This window comes from Rhinopithecus bieti, unplaced genomic scaffold (genome assembly GCF_001698545.2).
Source record: "Rhinopithecus bieti isolate Rb0 unplaced genomic scaffold, ASM169854v2 scaffold_11964, whole genome shotgun sequence".
In the NCBI taxonomy this organism is placed as follows: domain Eukaryota; kingdom Metazoa; phylum Chordata; class Mammalia; order Primates; family Cercopithecidae; genus Rhinopithecus; species Rhinopithecus bieti.
The window spans coordinates 7427677-7442433 of record NW_016807677.1 but is presented as its reverse complement, the minus strand read 5'-3'; the positions used below and the strand labels follow the sequence as shown (position 1 = coordinate 7442433).

The following is a 14757-nucleotide window of genomic DNA, read 5'->3' as shown; positions in this document are numbered from 1 at the left end:
GGGGGCGGGGCGGGGGGAGGGGCAAGGACGCTTGGAGGAGCGTCCTCAGTTGCCATGGAAACGGGACCCAGCGAAGAACCTAGCGGCCGAAAGGAGTCTCAGGAAATTTGCCCCCCGGGATTACTGGTATTTGCCGGCTCCTCGGAACAAGATGCCAACTTGGCTAAGCAGTTCTGGATCTCGGCGTCGATGTATCCCCCTAGCGAATCTCAGCTGGTGCTGCGCAGAGACAGCAGTCAGCGTCTGCCGGTGGCGCGGCCCCGGAGGAGCAGAGGGTCTGGTGAGTAGAGTAGCGGCCTCCTGTCAGTCATATCTGCCTCCACCGTAACCGGCCTGCAGATACCAGAGCCCCTTCCAGGAGAAATTGCAATGGTATATACAAATAGTTATAGGCACATACAAATACTTCCAGCAACCCTTCCACCCGAAAAAGATCAGTGGTATATTTGTTACATCTAAACACACATAAGTTTTCCTTAAATTATAGCATCTATGTGGTAAACAATATAGAATAATCTGAGGAAATGCTATTTGTTGGCTGAAAGGACAGTTTACACAACTGAATTCAAATACACAGTTGAATTCAAACATGAAAAGCCCGGGAGAAAGATGAAGGTGGAGTCAACATTACTAACGGACTTCCTGGACCTGGAAGCCCCTGGTGAGGCCTAGAATGTGGAAACAGTTATGGAATTGTTATGGTATAAAAAATTCAAACGCCTTTAATGTTGTGGTCTCTTCCAATGATTTCTTTACTTCCCTTTTGTATTTTTTAGAGAACAGTCACTCCTTGCAGTCTTCCCACCTTGTGAGTAACAGTAAGTATCAACTTTTATGCCTTTCAGCATTCTGACTCCTAGGTACATCAGAAAATAGGCAGTAAGTACAAGGGTACTACTTTACACTGTGGTATAACTTTCTGAATTGCACACCTAAGTCCCTGCTCAGGGACCACCCTGTTTATCCAGAGGACAATGCCTAAATTTCTTTAACAGTTTGAACAGGAATGTAGAAATTGGAATCTCTGATCCTGCAGATATTTTCTCTTTTGAGACCTTTTCTTGTCTCTGGACTAGAGCTTACTCATCATCTAAAGAGATTAGAGGTTCCCTGCAGCCATAGCTAATTAATTCAGTCTCTAATTATTTGGAAATCTGGTTTATAAAGTTTCAATACACCACATGTACTTTTGTTTACCTTCCTACTCTGTATTCCCTTTCAACCTGTATCCAATTTTATATCAATTTTAGTATAAAATCATGATAAAATTATTTCAGATTGAATTTGACTTTATTCCCTCTAGAAAATAGAAACATCTTTGCCGAAGCCCTAAAGATACAGGAATCTGAGGAGAAAGTAAAGTATCTCCAAAAGGTAGGCCAATATTTCAGGAGGTCATCTGATTGTCATTAAATGTCTAAATAATCTTGACTTTTTAAACACATGCATATTAAAAAATCTGCTACTTCTAGTGCATCAGCTTGAGCAAATTAAGGAAAACCTTTATTAGAATTTCAATTGAAAATTAAATTCTATTCAACATTGGCTATTATCAATCTCAGCAAAAGCCCAAGAATGTATAGGAACAACAGAACCAGAGAGAAACAGAAAGAGGTGGAGTCACACACTTTCCATCCAGTAAGGTCCCCAACCATATACAGTGTTCTGAGAACAGAAATAGCCTAAGAGGCCAGGTGCAGTAGCACACACCTACAATCCCAGTGCTTTGGGAGACCTAGGCAGGAGTATCCCTTGAGGCCAGGAATTCAAGACCAGCCTGGGCTACATAGTAAGACCTCTATCTCTACAAAAAAAAAAATTTTTAATTTGCCAGGCCTGCTGGTGCATACCTGTAGTCCAAGCTACTTGGGAGGCTGAGGCAGAAGGATCCTTTGAGTCCAGAAATTCAAGGCTGCCATGAGCTATGATCTCACCACTGCACTTCAGCCTGGGCAGCAGAGTGAGACAATGTCTTAAAAAAAAAAATCATAAGAACAGGAAAAATCAAATAGAATTGATTGTCTTAATAGGTCAAAATTAAATGATCAGAGGAATGAGTCTGTCATCTAGACCTGTTTTGACTAAAGGCTGGAATTAAACACATTGGGGTAGTCAAATCAGCTAAGCACACTAGTCTTTTTGGCAATATCCTTCGTTTGCTTTTCATGATAGAGGCATGGCCTTTAACTCAGCAATTAATACAGTGATTTATAGAAACATTTTGTTTGATTAATGGATAAAGTACACTCCTGTAACTTTTCCTATCCTGTAAAAGCAAAGATAGAGGATTCATTTTGGCTGAATATCTTTAATCATTGGACATATTGGCAAACTCTGAAAGACTTATCGGGAATTCTACATAAATTACAAAACAATGCATTTGAGTTTGTTGATCACATTAATTCACTTTGTGGACTACTGGTGATTCCCTCAAACAAATTAGGTAATTAGAAATAGTTAGCATTTTATTCTCTCTTTAGAATATTATGTACTGTATATTTATATCCAGACTATAGGGAGGGGAAAAGCCTAATTTTCAGTGAATTAAAAATCTTTAAAAGTCAACTTCAGTGCTTTTGGAATTTAATTTTCATTTTATTTCATTTTAAGAAAGGATTAGAAATAAAAGGTTAAAGACAAACTATTATAATACATTTCTATCAGCTTTTGTCAAACAATAAGACAATATGATGTGAATTACCAGTGGAAGTTATGATGATAGACTCTTAGGCTAATAATCTTAGAACTGGTTTCCTTGTCTTGGCTCCTTCTATAAATTCATATTAATTACTAAATTCCACAGATATTTATTGAGAACCTGCAAGTACTATACTAGCTGCTGGGGATCCAAAGATAAGATGTGGTCCCTGATCTCAAGGAGTTTACAATCCAGTGGAGGAGACAACCAATTAAGTCAATAATTATTATGTATTATAATATCATGATAGATGTATGCACATAATACTACGAGAACACATTGAGGGACATCAAAATCAGGTGTAACAAATCAAGAAAGCTTCCCAAAGGTGCTGGGTTTTAAAGGATTTATAGCTTATTAGACAAAGAATATGCAAAGCAATCCCTCACAATGTATTAGTTGTCTTCCTAAAATCCAAATACGATTGTACTAGCCCTCCTGCTTTTTTTTTCCCCATGGCTGCCCATTTCCTTTTCAAGCTCAAGGCCAAACTCCTTAGCATGTTCTAATTCCTTTCCAATCCAACCCTAACCTGTCTTCTCCTACCACTCTCCCTGCTTTCTCCTATGCTCTCACCCCAACTCTGTATAGTTGGATCTCAACCACACAGGCCAAGGAACACTGTTTGCCCCTTCACATATATGCTCGCAAAGTGATGAATAGGAAAAGTATATTTTTGTTATACCTAAACATGCATAGTATCTGCCAAATTCACATTAAGCCTAGTGGTTCTGCATTGCAATATAGAAGATGATTCCATTTGTTGAGAGTAGAAGACAAGAGGCCTAACAAAACAGTAAGGCAGTGGGAAAGAAAGAGAAGTTACTGAAACTGCCTTCTTAGTATATGTGGAAACTTAGCCAGTACTATCTAGTACAGTTCAATTTGAACAATGCCAAAATACAAAAAGGCAACCAAGAGAATCCTGAAATAACTGAATGCTCTAATAGATATTCTGAGATAATATAATGTAGTATTCATAACAACCAATTATTGAATGTATATTAGGTACTATACACTAAACTAAGTAATTGACATACATTAACTCATATACTCCTTAAAATAGCCCACTATGATTATCACCATTTGGCCAAACAAGGCCTAAAATGATTTTCCAAAGTCCCCATAACCGGTAAGTGGCAGAGCAGATTCAAAGCCTGCAATCCTAACTCCAAAGTCCATGAAATTAATCCCATAATAGATTTGTTGTATCACAATGATTGCTGACTATGGCATTGTTCAGGTATGCTGCCAAATATTCTAAAATTCAAAACTATGGTATGAATACAAATGTGAGAAACACTGTTCTCAGTTCTGGAACTATAAGCTGGTTCTTCATTCTGCAGTGCACTTTCATGTATCCGCCTGAAATGTTCTTCCCCATCTACCTTCAAGGCCTAACTCAAATGCCAGCTTCCGTGAAGGCTTCTCAGGGATTACCCAGAGACTAGCAGAATAAATAGATTTCTTCTCTGTGCTGCCACGGCAAGCCACATATCCTTTCTCATAGTATTTGTACAGTCTCTGATGTGTATTGTCGGTCATTGTGTATGTTTATCTCTTTCCTCCTAGATTACAGGCACCACAGTGTAGTAGATTTTGGAGACAACAAGATGGGTTTGGAAGCCTAACTCTGCCACTTACTATTTGTGTGACCTTGAGCAACTGGTTTTTTTTTTTTTTTTGAGGTGGAGTCTCGCTCTGTCACCGGGACTGGAGTGCAGTGGCCGGATCTCAGCTCACTGCAAGCTCCGCCTCCCAGGTTTACACCATTCTCCTGCCTCAGCCTCCCGAGTAGCTGGGACTACAGGCGCCCGCCACCTCGCCCGGCTAGTTTTGTATTTTTTTAGCAGAGACGGGGTTTCACCGTGTTAGCCAGGATGGTCTCGATCTCTTGACCTCGTGATCCACCCGTCTCGGCCTCCCAAAGTGCTGGGATTACAGGCTTGAGCCACCGCACCCGACCGCAACTGGTTTAACTCCTGGGATGCTCAGCTTCCTCATATATAAAAGAGAAAATGATTTTTTTTTTTAATATCCACCTCTTAGAGTTGATGTAAGGTATGTGAAGTGCCTGGCCACAGTTTACCCTCAACAGATGCATTCTATAAAGGCAGGGGTCATGTCTTATTTGCTTAACCTAGTGCCTTTTTGGTTATTGAAACTCAGTAAATCTTTGTTTATTGAATAAATAAATGCATAATTAAATGAATTACAGAGTAAATAAAGGCCCTATATACTGATATTTCAATTTTGTTTAGCTTTTTCTGCACAGACTCATCTGGCAAATTTTTCTAGGCTGATAATCTTTACAAGAATACACCCAAAGTCTAATCTGTTAGCACATCACCTCTCTCCCTAGTTCTGCTTTATCTCATGGGTTATGGATATAATGGGAGGAAACGCGACTCCCTGTAATTATTGAAACAGAATCTGGTTTTGGATACCACTTTTTTCTAAGTTGATCATGTTGTCTCTGCATTGCTGCCACCACCATTCTAGAATTTTTAGCTTGATGTTAGAAAATAGATGAGGATAGGGTATCTTTTTAACTAACAAAAATTTACAATGATCTATTTAAGAGAATCTTCTACATGTTTTGAACATATGCATTAATAAGTAAATTCCAGGTATAATTTTCATCTCAAATTGGGAAAAAACATCACCCATAAATTCTCTTTAAGGTTTATTCTTCCACTTTCTCCTTAAAATTAATGAAAATCTAGAATTTAATTTCTCTCCTGAAAGTACCTTTATAACCCTCTCTCCTCAATGGATATTGATTTTTCAGTTGTTACAGTTTTTTACACTTGAATATTATTCTCCATTTTGGAATATTTTCCAGGTATACATTATAACAAATGCTTTTGGTTAGTGATCAAAATGCTATTAATCACAACTGCTATTTCTGTGATGGATATCCATGGCAGGAAATCAAAAACAATTGAGCCTGTCAAGATTAAATGGCTTACTATGTCCATAAAGGAAACCTCACAGCACTGCACTGGACCATTATTCTTCCTTTGAGAGTTCTAAAGTAGTCTGAAAACATTATAATAAGTGGATAGTCAGCTAATTCTTTGAAATCATAAAACTAATTTGCTTTCTAGTTTTGCCACCTTTAAGAAAGCTCTTTAGCTGATTATCTCTTTATGAAAAGAATTATAAATAATTCATTTGCTGGGAGAAGGAAGGAGAGGTCAGAGCAGTATTTGAAGGCATATATGTAAATGACATATTTGGAAATGATCTGTAATCATAGTTTTAACATGAATGAATATAAGCCAAAGGTTTTTACAGGGAAAATATGCAATCTGCAGAACAACATCCCAGGCATGCTCCTTATTTGGGAATGGGGTTTTAATCTGTTCTGTTACACTTTCTATATAACCAATAATGTCCACAGTATAAGTCTTCCTCAAAAGTTTGTTATATGGCACTTCCTTGAACCAGAAGCAAGTTATGCTATGATGAGAACATTACAGTAGTTCTCCTTCCCATGATTTCACTTTCCTTGGTTTCAGTCAACCATGATTCAAAAATATTAAATGAAAAATTCTTGAAATAAGTAATCCATAAGTTTTAAATTGCTCGCCATTCTGAGAGTGTGATGAAATCCTATGCCATCCCACTTGGGATATGAATTATCCCTTGCTCCAGTGGATCCATGCTGTAGACACTACATGCCTGTTAGTGACTTAGTAACCAAGAGAGAGATCACATTCACATAACTTTTATTACAGTATATTGTTATATGCTCTATTTTATTATTAGTTATTATTGTTAATCTCTTACTGTATCTAATTTACAAATTAAACTTTATCATAGGTAGTATATATAAGGGAAAACATAGTATATCTAGGATTTGGTACCATCTGCAGTTGCAGGCAACCACTGAGGGTCTTGGAACCCCATCTACCAGCATTGCCCTTTAAATGAAATTCATGCTGCAGCCATTTTGAACTACAAATGTGTAGTTCCAAGAACCCAACAAGGTGTTTCATTTTTCTGTGACATTGAACCTACAGTTTCTTCTGCCTGGAAATGCCTTTCTCCCATTTCTTCCCACTTAGCTAATACCTACTTGTATTGAACTGTAATCTGTATTCTCAGAAGAAAAAAAAAAATCTTAGAACTTCAAAAGGTTGTATTTTTAGACACTGAGTCATGAAAGTGGAAAACTTTTTAACATTATCAACTGTTGGATTATCACTTTCAAAGAAGTGAAAGGGATACTTTGAATCATTATAAGTCAGCTTCAGAGAACCAAAGCAAAAATGTGGGGAATTTCCTCAGTGTCATTGCCAAGACGCTCAGATAAAAGAAAATCCTCTTTTTTGTCAAAATGATAGGGATTGACTTCCGTGACAAACCTAAAATTTCTCAATGTTACCTGGCTTTTAGTTTTGCTTTCCCACCCTAATATAATATTTATAAAATTCCTTTTCCTCCATAAAAGGAATACCAATAGGAAGTGGTGGATTTCCCTTTCACCAATAAAGGATGTTTAGTCATTTAAATTCTTGTTCTTCTCTTCCTAATTTGTCAAAGCATTCAAGTGGAAGAGTCATAAAAACAGATTGTGCATTTATAGTAACAAGCAAATATTTTGATAGTAAATGATAATTAAAATATTATATTAATGTAAATATGTTTTATGCGTTTATATCATCCATAAGTACCACTTTGTTTTCAAAAGTCATTCAATGTTGGGGAACATTTTCAGTCGACAGATGAGGTTCCCCTCTAAATCTTCTTTAGTAACATCTACAGTCTGTAAAATCATAATTAGGAAAGGAATGAGATTTGGGATCCAATAGCTGAATTCGGCTACTCTGGGCACACTGCCTTTGGGGTAGCCCTGCTCTGCAAAGAGTAGTTAAAAAAAAAATTGCTGAATTCATTTATCCCATATAGACCCAGCCTCAGAATTCCATAGAGACATGCTCCAAATGCATCTCTTCCTCTTTTTTCCAGAGATCTGTGTATTATATCTTCTATACATTTCACCCTAAGAACAAAATGAAAAACACTTTAAATGCTGAGCTAATATTGGGCAAGGATCCACATTTATTATCTGTTCATAAAACATAATTAAATGAAACTATTAAATGCAAAATGAAGCAAAAAAGGATCATGTACATTTTTCCTTTTTTAAATTAATGCAGAACTATCAATTTGGTTCCACTTACATGAATCCTTATTGTTCAAATTAGTAAACACTTTATAAGCAGCAGGGCAAATCAAATTGGGTTTATTGAAGAACTAGAATGATTCTGTGGATCAGGTAACTCAGAGAATAACCATGACACATCTGAAATTAAAGCCATTATGCACCCTTGTACTTTGCCTCTATCTAAGGCAAGATGAAAACGTTCTTAGGCAATTATATCAGAGCTAGATAATAAATGATTGATGTATCTATATTTACTTCACTTTCTCATTTTCTGTGATAATGTATTCTAGTCACATAAAGTGTGGTCAAGAAAGCCTCAGAGTCTGATGATATAGTCATTTGTCTAGTTCATTCTTGAAATTGAACCGTTCCCAAGCCACTGTACTGGCAATATAGTAAGACCCTCATTATTCATGGATTCCTTATGTGCAAATTTGCCTACTAGCTATAGTTTATTCACAACCCCAAAATCAATACCCATGGCACTTGCATGGTCATTTGCAGACATGTGGAAAGTGGTTAAAAAAAAAAAAATTGAAGCCAGGCACGGTGGCTCATGCCTATAATCCCAGTACTTTGGGAGGCCAAAGCAGGCGGATCACCTGAGGTCGGGAGTTCAAGACCAGTCCAACCAACATGGTGAAACCCTGTCTCCACTAAAAATACAAAATTAGCTAGGCGTGGTGGCACATGCCTGTAATCCCAGCTACTCAGGAGGCTGAAGCAGGAGAATCGCTTGAGCCCGGGAGGCGGAGGTTGCAGTGAGCCGACATCATGCCATTTAGCCTCGGCAACAAGAGCGCGACTCCATCTCAAAAAAAATGTTTTGAGTTGCTCAACACACAACGTTCACAGCTGAGGTTGAACAAGGTGAGGCTTTGCCTTTGTGTTTCACTCTCATAACTCCAAACAAGAGTCTTTTTGTTATTTCATGTGAAGTGTTCTTTTTTTTTTTTTTTTTTTTTTTTTTTTGGTGACTTTGCTGTTTAAAATGGCCTTGAAGTACTGATGTTCCCAAGTGCAAGAAGGTTGTGATGTGCCTTCTGCATAAAATATATGCATTAGATAAGCTTTGTTCAGGCATGAGTTACAGTGCTATTACCATGAGTTTAATATTGATAAATCAACAGTATATTTTAAGGTGTCTTTAAACAGAAACACACATAAAACAAGGTTATGTATTTTTCCATTGATGAAACATTATGACCATCGGCTGGCAGGAACCTAGGAGGAATGGTTTAGTGTTCACTGATTCAGTGTTTGTGGTGACATTCTAGAACATAACTATGACAAACAATGAGAATCAACTGTACTCCTAAAACTGGTTGAATCACAGTTTAATATACCAAGACTTTCACTATCTGCCTCCTGCCATACCTCCCCAGCCTCATCTACCCACCATTCCCTTTAAGTGCAATTCATATTACAGCCACTTTGAACCACTTATAGTTCCAAGAACCCACCAAGGAGTTCCGCGACATTAAACCTACAGTTTCTTCTGCCTGAAATGCCTTTCTCCCATTTCTTCCCATTTAGCTAATACCTACAATTAGCTGTTTACAGTTCAATAGTCATAGTCAAGCCTTTTCTCACCCTCACATATCTCCTAGTCTGATATAAATGCCTCTTTCTTTAATTCTGTAGGACCCCAGGCATCCCCCTGTCATCATCCTTGAAATAATATAGTACTGTGGTGTCATTGATCTGTTTCTCCTGTAGCTTCCAAAGTTCCTTAAGTTGAAGGACCATGGGTTTTTTGACATTATAGTCACAGGGCCTAACAAATAGGTGATCTCCTGACTCACCAAATAAATGTTATGAATGAATAAATGGATTATCTAACTTGTCTGCACCAAATTCTGCATGATAGCCCAGTTCCTCCAGCTAGATGTCATATGAAGTATTCATTTAATAGGAAAACGCGCAAGAATATATTAACCAAGACCCAGAGGCCTCACAGACTCATAGGTGCTGAACAGACATGCAGTCAGTTGAGCAAAAGGATGTGGGAGCAACAGACAAGAGTGGAAGTACATCGTGCTCTGTAGGTCACAGAAGAAAGTCACAGTAGATGAGCAGAGCATTGCATGTTCTCCAAAGGAAGTGATTCCAGAAAAATTTGATAGAAGTTTAAAAACATCATGCCACGGTTTAACAGCATGTAAGAGAAACCCTGCCATGGGCATTGGAATGTAGGGTCAGGAGTAGAAAATAGAGCAGAACCCCTGTCCCAGAGAACCTGGAATGCTAGACAAGAAATTGAGATGAGGAATTGGACACAGGGGACAAGATAATATTCCATATACTAGAACTTTGGTACCAAAGAGATGCTTGGCCAAAAAAAGAAGGAAAGAAAGCAGCATACTAGAAGCATATACCCTTCTCCCAACTCCAATCACATTGCTTTATGTTTGTATCATTCCTTACTGCCATATGCAGAAAACCCAGAAAGTTTAGAACCATCAATACAGGAGACAAATTGACCTACCTATGATTATTTTGACTTTCTTGGCCAAGTCAAAAAAATATTCAAAAATCTATTTGATTTTATTGTTGATATAAGCTTTGATGAATAGCTTTTAAAGAAAATGTGCGTATTTTCTTTTTCTTTTTTCTTTTTCTTTTTTTTAGACAAGGTCTCACTCTGTCACCCAGAATGAAGTACAGTGGCATGATCATGGCTCACTGCAGCCTCAACTTTCTTGGGTTCAAGTGATTCTCCCACCTCAGCCTCAGCCTCCAAAGTTTCTGGGACTACAGGTGCACCCCACCACATCCAGCTACATTTTTTGTATTTTTTGTAGAGGGAGGGTTTTGCCATGCTGCCCAGGCTGGTCTTGAACTCTTGAGCTCAAGCAATTTACCCACCTCAGCCTCCCAAAGTGCTGGGATTACAGGCGTGAGCCACCACACATAACAGGAAAATGTGCATATTTTCATTGTAACAGTAATTTAGCAATTTGTTTAAAAAAAAAAAAACCCTAAAAGTTATTTAGGATAAACTTTGAAACTTTTATTATAAAGGACACATTTTAGAGCACTGAATAACTAAAATAGAAAAAAGATAGTTCTTAATTATGGTTACGTTTTATATATTATCTTTGCATTCTCTGGAGTTTCTGGTCATAAATGATGCCAATAGATAAAATAGCTGGTAGTATAAGTGTAGACATTAGTCTGTATGTGTGAAGTTGGATTGGACATTGTTTAGGTTTTACTCCAGACATGTAGGCGCCCTGCACTGAAATCATGGAGCCGAGCTGAACTTTACAGAATGTTGGCCAGAAGCAACTGAAAACTCTGTAGGCTTCAAAAGAAATCTAGGCAAGTTAGAGGTCAACACTGAAAAGGCAATGTCAAGTTCAAGCAAGAAGGGCCAAGCAAAGCCACAAACAGTAAGATGAATCATGGGCCCAAAAGATGGGAGAATTTTATTTGGAAGAATTGTGCAAGATTCATTCAACAAATATTTATTGAGCACTTCTATGTGCCTGGCATTGTGCTAGGCACTGGAGTACAATGATGAACAACAACAACAAAACATGTTTTAACCTATTTCCCATTTAGAAAAAAAAAAAGTGCAGCTCACTGCCAGCACAGTGTTCTCGGGGCAAATGGGAAGTGGGTCAAAGATATGAACTCTGCCCTTATATGAAATTTGGAGTCTAATCAGGGAGATAAATATTTCTGAAAAAATTACAGTGATGTTAGGATAATTTAATAGGGTGGTATTGATCCAATCAAGGGAATCAGGGAGGATTTCTACAAAGATTAACCAGACTGAGATTTAAAGGAAGAACAGGCATTAACTAGGTCAGAAAGACAGGGTGGAGGGAACATTGGAAGAGCATTCCAGACAGCGAAAACAGCATGTGCAGAGACCCTGTGCTGGGAACAGGCACCGTGCATGTCAAAAGCTGAATGGCCAGTGTGATAATGTGGGAGGAAGGTTAGGCTCCAGTAAGAACAGTAAGAAGCCACTGAAGGGTTTAAATTGGGGAATGAGAATATCACATTTGCTTGAGAAAGATCAGCAGACTGTAATATGGAGAATGTATTGAAAGTGGCCAGAGCAGAAGTGGAAAAACCAGACTGGTGGCCATCACAAAACTTCAGTCGGGAGGTGATGCGATGTGATTTAGGATCATGCAGGTAGATGAGAAAGACCAGATAGATTGAAGGGATAGTTAGGAAGTAAAATAACCAGTATTTAGGGTTATATACTAGATATGGAAGGTGAGGTACAGCAAAGTATCAAAGATAACTCAGTTTTCTAGCAGCTTGTATAACAGGATGGGTAGTGTCATTCTCTGAAACAAGAAACATTAGATGAAGATCAGGTTTGGGGGTTTGTAGGGGAGGGACTACAAGTTCAGTTTAGACTTACCTAGTTTGAGATGCCTTTGAGAAAAGCAGGTGAACTGTCAGGCCTGTGAATATATGGGTTAGAAACTCAAAGAAGAAGTATGAGCCAGAGAAGAAGTTTGAGGTGATCTGTGTGGGGAATCCCTAACCTCTCCTTCTTAAGTCCTTATGGGCAGAACAGGAAAGACATATCTGAAAGATGAGGTCAGTATCATTCACCCACTCATCATATCTGTATAACCAGCAACAATGAAAATCTTCAAGACTCAGTAGTCTTTGCTAAGGAAAAGCTTTGATAATTATTGCAAACTGAATCATCAATAACATATAATTCAATCATATAGAGTTATCCTCAATATATGTATAATTTGTTGAATTTTAAAATGCAGTGCTCATTTTATGCTCATTTTCTCAATATTAAAATACAAATCTTACTTATTACTTTTATAAGATAAGTACCTTTTAAAGCAATATTAAAGCAGTTTTTAAAATCACTTATACTTCTGCTCTGCATACATTTTGTGTGTGTGTAAATGTTTTAAAATCTACGTTCTTCAGGCAATTATTATTGGTAAAATATATGTAACAGAACTAAGAAAATATATGTAACAGAACTAAGAAAATACACTTTTTTTCCTCACAACAGATAAATTCATACTTGATTGAAATCTGCATTTAAGAAAAATTGCATTGACTCCCTCTTATGTAATGACTAATTTTTTTCTCATTTTAGTAAGTTGTTATTTTTCAAATGAAAAGTATATATGTCAGACCTAGGAATTGAGCCAAGATCAAGCAATTTCCAGGAGGTATAGAAAGGCTCTTAGATCTGCATCTTTTTCCTGCAAGTCAGCATTCTTCCTTTCTCTGATTAATAATCCTCTAACATCTTCCATCCACTCCCATAGATTACTATAGTTAGGTCTATCTTTTAAAATCATATTATACTGGAGAAAGCCTTCTCACTGATTATTCAGCCTGTCTTTTAAAGCGCATAGTAGATAATTTGAGGTCCAACAGTTCTATATCTTATTATTAGAGTAGATATAAATTTCCTATATGGTAGTTGTAGAATCAACATAGCAGATCTCAGTCAATAGGCACAGGGAATGGTAGTAAATTCATAGAGTCAATTCATAGTTGAAGCATTCTGTTATCAACATCAGCAAGCCAAGGTGCATACTGCTTTTTAAAACCAGGCCCAAATGTGAGACTTTTAAAACAATAAATGGATAAAAACCTTAAGTCAATCATAATTCTCACCTTCCTCATAATTGCATTTGTAAGATAAAAATGCAATGGAACCCACTGAGGAGTCAGATTCTTTCTGAATATGAACTGAAATTCCCTAGTACACCTATAGACAGTTAACTCTCAATCACTGGGATAGAATTAAAAATTAAGGCTAGGTATGGTGGCTTATGCCTGTAATCCCAGCACTTCAGGAGGCTGACCAAAGTGGGAGAATGGCTTGAGCTCAGGAGTTCAAGACCAGCCTAGGCAACATAGAGAGACCTCATCTCTAGCCCCCCCCAAAAAATTCATTTTTTAATTAACTAGGTGTGGTGGCATGTGCCTGTGGTCCCAGCTACTCGGGAGGCTGAGGTGGAAGGATTGCTTGAGCTCAGGAGGCAGGAGGTGGAGGTAGCAGTGAGCCCTGATCATGCCACTGCACTTCCACCTGAGTGGCAGAGCAAGACCCTGTCTCAAAAAAAAAAAAAAAAAATTAAATTAAATTCTGGAGCCTTAAGGAAATAAAAGTCTGATAATGTTCTCAATTTCTGTCAAACCATAGAACCTTGTCTCTGCCTAGGTAATATTCTGAATTTGGAATGTAATTCCCATTTTACAATTAATTTATAATTTAAAATCCTTGCATAAATATTTCATTTACACTACGATCTTACAAAGCTCCTCGGTTTATAAATACCACTATAATTCAACTATCTTTACGCTTTAGCCACATTTTGCAAAGGGCCACATGATACCTTCAAATAAGTAAATTAACTGTGATCAAGGCTGAGCTCAAGCTGGATTAGCTCCACCTGCTGCATTCTGATAAACAAGCATTTTCTATGAGAATAAGAATGTTTCTGTGAGAGCAGAGAATATATTTTTCTTCTTCACCATGGTTAATAACTCATTTTTAGAGTAAACACTGAATGAAGAAACCATTCCATCACTGTGTGTGTGTGTGTGTGTGTGTGTGTGTGTGTGTGTGTGTGTGTGTGTTTGAAGTCTGTGTGTTTGAAGTGTGGCAAAAGCAGCACAGGAAATGATGTCCAACAGAACTGGAAATGAGTTTGAATCCTTGGATCTGCCAGTTACTAGTTAGTTAAGTGACCCTGATAAAAGTTCATTTTATGCGGTTGAGTTTCTTCTACCTGTAAAGAGGTAATAATAGTAATGCCCATCTCACTGTGCTATAAAGATTAAATTAGATAACCTATAAGGAACTCACACAACGCCCAACATCTAGTAGTTACTCAGTGAAAGTTTGTTTTATCTTCTCTGCTTC

General features: G+C 37.6%; 1 protein-coding gene across 2 annotated transcripts in view; it reads left to right on the top strand.

Moving 5' to 3' along the window:
* The first annotated feature begins 36 nt into the window (after positions 1 to 36).
* The window catches only part of HOATZ (HOATZ cilia and flagella associated protein), a 28764-nt gene continuing 14043 nt past the window's right edge, over positions 37 to 14757 (top strand). For both annotated transcript variants that reach the window (XM_017883015.1, XM_017883016.1), the window contains exons 1-3: positions 37 to 280; positions 777 to 818; positions 1304 to 1374. In XM_017883015.1, the coding sequence (XP_017738504.1) occupies positions 55 to 280; positions 777 to 818; positions 1304 to 1374 (339 nt within the window). In that variant the 5' untranslated portion in view covers positions 37 to 54. The remainder of the gene's footprint in view (positions 281 to 776; positions 819 to 1303; positions 1375 to 14757) is intronic.